This window comes from Solanum tuberosum, unplaced genomic scaffold, assembly GCF_000226075.1.
Source record: "Solanum tuberosum cultivar DM 1-3 516 R44 unplaced genomic scaffold, SolTub_3.0 scf00294, whole genome shotgun sequence".
Classification (NCBI taxonomy): domain Eukaryota; kingdom Viridiplantae; phylum Streptophyta; class Magnoliopsida; order Solanales; family Solanaceae; genus Solanum; species Solanum tuberosum.
In genome coordinates this window covers 52,977-58,036 of record NW_006239231.1, presented here as the reverse complement: position 1 = coordinate 58,036, position 5,060 = coordinate 52,977, and the positions used below count along the sequence as shown (strand labels likewise).

General features: G+C 28.7%; 1 protein-coding gene across 1 annotated transcript; it reads left to right on the top strand.

The window, feature by feature from the left end:
- The first annotated feature begins 4,577 nt into the window (after window positions 1-4,577).
- On the top strand, window positions 4,578-5,060 carry LOC107063113 (UPF0496 protein At3g49070-like). Its single transcript, XM_015314559.1, has one exon. The coding sequence runs from the start codon at window positions 4,578-4,580 to the stop codon at window positions 5,058-5,060; it is 483 nt and encodes a 160-aa protein (XP_015170045.1).

Genomic DNA, 5,060 nt, shown 5'->3' with positions numbered 1-5,060 from the left:
TATTGTTATTGTGTTAGAAGAAACAAACCTATATTTATAGAGTCCTAAAACCTTTCCTACTAGAAAAGGAGTCCTAAAAGGAGAGAATAAACCAAATATAAAATAATATTATATTTTCCTTTCAAGAAAAGTAAAAACATTTATGGTAATGTTTTGTTTTTTCTTTAAGGAAAAATAAATCTTAAATTATGGTAAGAAAATCAGGGCAAAACCCTAACAATAGTATCATTGACTAATGAGTAATTTATGAACAAGATACCTTAATGATACTAATACAATATATATATATACACTGATTTAGTATCAATTGAGCGAAATTATTAACCTTAATGATCCCAATACAGTATATGATATTGATTTAATATCAGTTAAGCGAAATTAGTTGGGGGTTTATAGTGTAATTATTTAAGGTATGAATGTAAAGGGGTATATGTTTATAATTATTTTGCTTTTATAGGTATTTGCTTAATTTTCCCTGTAAAATTCTAGTTTGCGTTTCAATTTCTAACAATTCCAAAGGATATTTTTTTTAAGGAAAAAATTAAGCTACATATCTTTACATATCCCGTTATCACTAAATCGTAGATCATTCATACAAATTAAATTCTCATCTTAATTTGTTACTTTAACTATAATAAATTAATATAATTTTATATAAACATCTTATAGAGATAATCTTTTATTGTAATATATGAAGTGTAAGGCTATTTATTTTAATTCATAATGATTATTGGGTATATCTAAAGAAAATAGAAAAGAAAAAAGGGGAGGGGATTAGGACGCTGACATGGATGCCAAGTAGGAAAAAAGTGGAATTATGTAAGCACAAATCCAAATTAAAGAAAGAAAGACGTGTGAAAAATGTACACTTTGGTAAATCAGGGGGGGATTTAGGGGTGTGAACGAGTTTTGGGGCCGTCTCGATCATAAGGTCACTAAAGCAATCGGTTGGGGCTCCAATTTTTTTGGGACCTCCATTTTCTCTCAAAGATGTGTGTGTATATATATATGTATATATATTGTTAAAAAAATTTCATGTATTAATAAATTTGAAAATATTTTTTTGTATAGAAAATATAATTGAGAAATTGAATATTGTTTAGTTGATTGTAGTGTCTTTTCTAGATTCTTATGTGCCTAGTTAATTGTAGTATCCTTTCTAGTTTCGCATGCGACTATCTATTTTGTTGTCTAGCTCATTTATATTTTGACGATTATCATGAACCAACAATATTGTGTTCTTATACTTACTTTTCTTTACTCTCCTTTCACTATTTTTTATTCTTTCATTATTGAATATTCTTAAGTTTCTCAAACGTTCAAACATTCTACATTATGTGATATCTATTGTTGTGTGTTTATAAAAAGATCAAATTTGTTTTTGGTGTCTTATTAAAATTTCAAGCACTAAAACTAATCAACACTATTTTAATATTATTTATTAACTTATCAAATTCACCGCTACACTATTTTAATATCATCATATTTTAAATTTTTGAGTCATGTTTTATTATTCCAACTTTATATTAATAATTTTCATTGAAAATTTACATTATTTGCATTCTTACTTCATAATGTCTACATATATCCTGCCTCTCCAGACCTCATTTGTAGGATTACACTAGTATATTATAATTATTCAATTTATATTTATATCAACTAAAAAAATAGGGCTTCTTTATAATGTTTGACTTTAGGCCCCAAACTTGTTGAGACGGCCCTATGTATAGGTCTTGTATAAAAAATTGATTTCTCTTTAACATATATATAATTTAAAAAATAAGTATAATCACGTAAAATTATAAAATTAAAATTTTGAATCTGTTTTTGCGATAAGTACTGATAACTTCATCAGCTATGACAACCACATTGAACTCTCCACTCAACTCCCACAATTAATTAATTAATTAGTAAGTAGTATTTTTGTAAATCCTACTTGTCTTTATATGAGGAAGCCACGTGTATTATTATATACTCTTTGCGTAGAGGAAGACATATATATATATACGTAGACAGATATGCATGGAATGTAAAGTTACGTTAGGGGAGTAATATCCTTGAAGCAACGTAACTGTTATCGTAACCATAACAATATTTCCTTAAATTTCTCTAACATAATATTATGTCATATGTTTCATCCTTTCTCCTACTTTGCTTGCAACTTTCTTTATTCATACTTGCCTATTAACCATGCACTCCTAGTACCTTTTAGAAAGAAAAAAAAGTTTTAAGTTATATATATATCGTGCCATCAGATCAACAAAACTTAAAAAGAGATTGGAAGGGGGGGGGGTAAGTAATTGCTCGTTAAGTTAAATTGCTAAAATAAATTTTCTCGTCAAATTTAGGGAGAATTTTATGTACTTAATGATTTTACACAATCAGACACGAGAAATAAATATCGAGTAAGGCATAAAAAAAGGATAAGATTAGACATAAAAAAGGAGAAATATAAAGTAAAGAGACATGGAAGACGCAATAAACGAATCTTTATATACATGTACATATATATGATTGTATGTATGTATATTAATATAATTACAATGGTTCCAAATTCATAAGTTGCTTAATAAACTCAATTTTGTTATGCATATATCAACTACCAAATAAATAGTTTTAATTAAAAACGTTGATTGTTTCAATTTATGTAATATTACTTGACTTGACATAACATTTAACAATGTAAGAAAGACTTTTGAAATTTGTAATCTAGAACAAGTTATATATAGATGTTTGAGTGACTATATATAAATAATCTTACTAAAAATAAATAAGCATTTTAAAATTAAATTATTATAAAATATAAAAACATATCATTCTTGTTTACAAGGATTAAAAAAGAAATTGTATCAAGACGGAGAAAGTAATACTTTAGTTACATAATAAATCATGGCAATAAATTAGAAAAAGTAAAAAAAAAAAGGCATATAACAACCCACCAGATTGATCATATCATATATATCATCATCTGAAGAAATTAAAAAGGTGTCACATATTAGCCTTAAAGCTAGCAAATATATAGCTAGCACAAGTTTTTTCTTTCATTCAGATTAAATGAATGCATGTCAGAAAAAGGGATAACGTAAGATATCATCCTTAATTTAATTAAGGGAAAAATGACAAATATATTCGTGAGCTATTGTAAATGATATGCATATACCCTCCGTCATATTTTTAGGACATTGATGCCCCTGTTATTCAAAAGTTAGAGCATATAGACCCTTTTAACTAATGGACATGCATGTGTCATAATCTTATCCACCGACCTGATATTTATTAAATATCGGATCAACGGTTAAGATTGTGTCACGTATCCCTATTTAGTCTTCCGTTAGAGTGAAGGACATATATGCTCTAGTTTTTATATGACAGGGGCTCAATATCCCAAAAATATAACGGAGGGTATCTGCATACCATTTACTATGGTTCGGGGTATATTTATCCTTTCTCTTAAATTAAAACTGTATGTCTTTCTTGCAAGTGGGGCTTTAAAAAGGGGCACTGCTCATGACAATTAACCTTGGACTTGCCAATTTTTGGTACCCTTAAAGAAACATGACTTGTGTGTTGGTCTTACAATTTCTTGATATATATATTTCCATGCATTGAAGAAACTAAACTTGTTGCAGTTTAATTTCTAGCAAGCTTAGCTTGAAGGATTGAAGATGATGAAAGGAGATACAACGTGTGAAATAACTATCAAAGGTAATTAATTAATTAATTAATTTGGTTTAATTTAGTATGCTTCGATCGATGAATTTGTTGTTGTATATGTGCAAATTTTAGATCCCTATCGCATCAATACAACTCCAAAAAGATACAAACCACTCATGTTTTCCTTATCTCATCGTAATTACAAATATTCATGAGTTAATTTTGTACAAGATTCATAATTCTTAGTAATTACTATTTAATTAATTATTGATCTTTTTAAAAAAAATATCTTGATCTTCAATAAAGTGAATTTATGTTATTTTCCAGATAAGAAGAAAATGACAAGCGACACACAAAGAAGCCTAAATGTAAATGAAGAATACCTAGGAGCATTAAGAACAAAATCATATGATGATTTCTTTACAAAAGCTCAATTTCTTGTAAATGAACCATCATCTCCTAATTCTCAATTATGTCACATTAATACTTTCTCAGAAATCCTCCTTGATCCAAGCCAAGATAAAATTACATCAATTCTTGAAACAACTTATTTTCCAGCCAAAAAATACAATCTCAAATCCCTTCTTACAAATTACTTTAATATAAGTGCGGACGCATCAAAATTCTGTAGTCAAATCCTTAAAAGCATTAGCCAAATTCAATCTCACTATGGTTTTATCGAACAAGTCCTTGACTCGATCGATAATTTTTCCAATTTTGACCAATTTGGTTATCTAGTACTCGAGCTTCGAACTTTTATTATTCACAACAACCCCTTTTCTGACCTTAAAAAACAAGATTTTACGCGAATTAACGATGAATATTCATCAGTGTTACAATGTTTGAAGTCTAAGAAAAAAAGGGTGGTTAGGAAAATCAAATTGATCAAATGTGTCAACAAGACTTCAGGGGTATGTGTGACAATGGCTTGTGGACTAGTTGTTGTGGCAGCATTGGTACTAGCAGCACATACATTTGCAGCAATAGTCATGGGACCGGCGATTTTAACCCTACCTTTAAAGCCATTTAAGAAAAATATTATGAGTTTTCGATTCTTGAAATGTGGATTTTTAAGAAAAGTTGGAGATCAACTTGACATTGCAACGAAAGGTACTTATATTTTGAATAGAGATTTTGACATGATTTCTAGGCTTGTGGATAGACTCCATGATGAAATTGATCATAATAAGGAAATGATTCAATTGTGTTTAGATAAAAGGGAAGATAGATTTTCATTGGAAGTGTTGAAGGAGTTGAAGAAGAGTAATATTGGATTCAAGAAACAAGTGGAGGAACTTGAAGAACATGTTTATTTATGTCTTTTAACGATTAATCGTGCAAGAGCTTTGGTAATTAAGGAAATTGCAAAATCACGTGGGGATAAAAGTCAAGGTAGTAGCCAGTAA

Bases quoted from the DNA above. Each gene is read 5' to 3' on its own strand.
- LOC107063113 (XM_015314559.1), top strand. From the start codon at position 4,578: ATGGCTTGTGGACTAGTTGTTGTGGCAGCATTGGTACTAGCAGCACAT.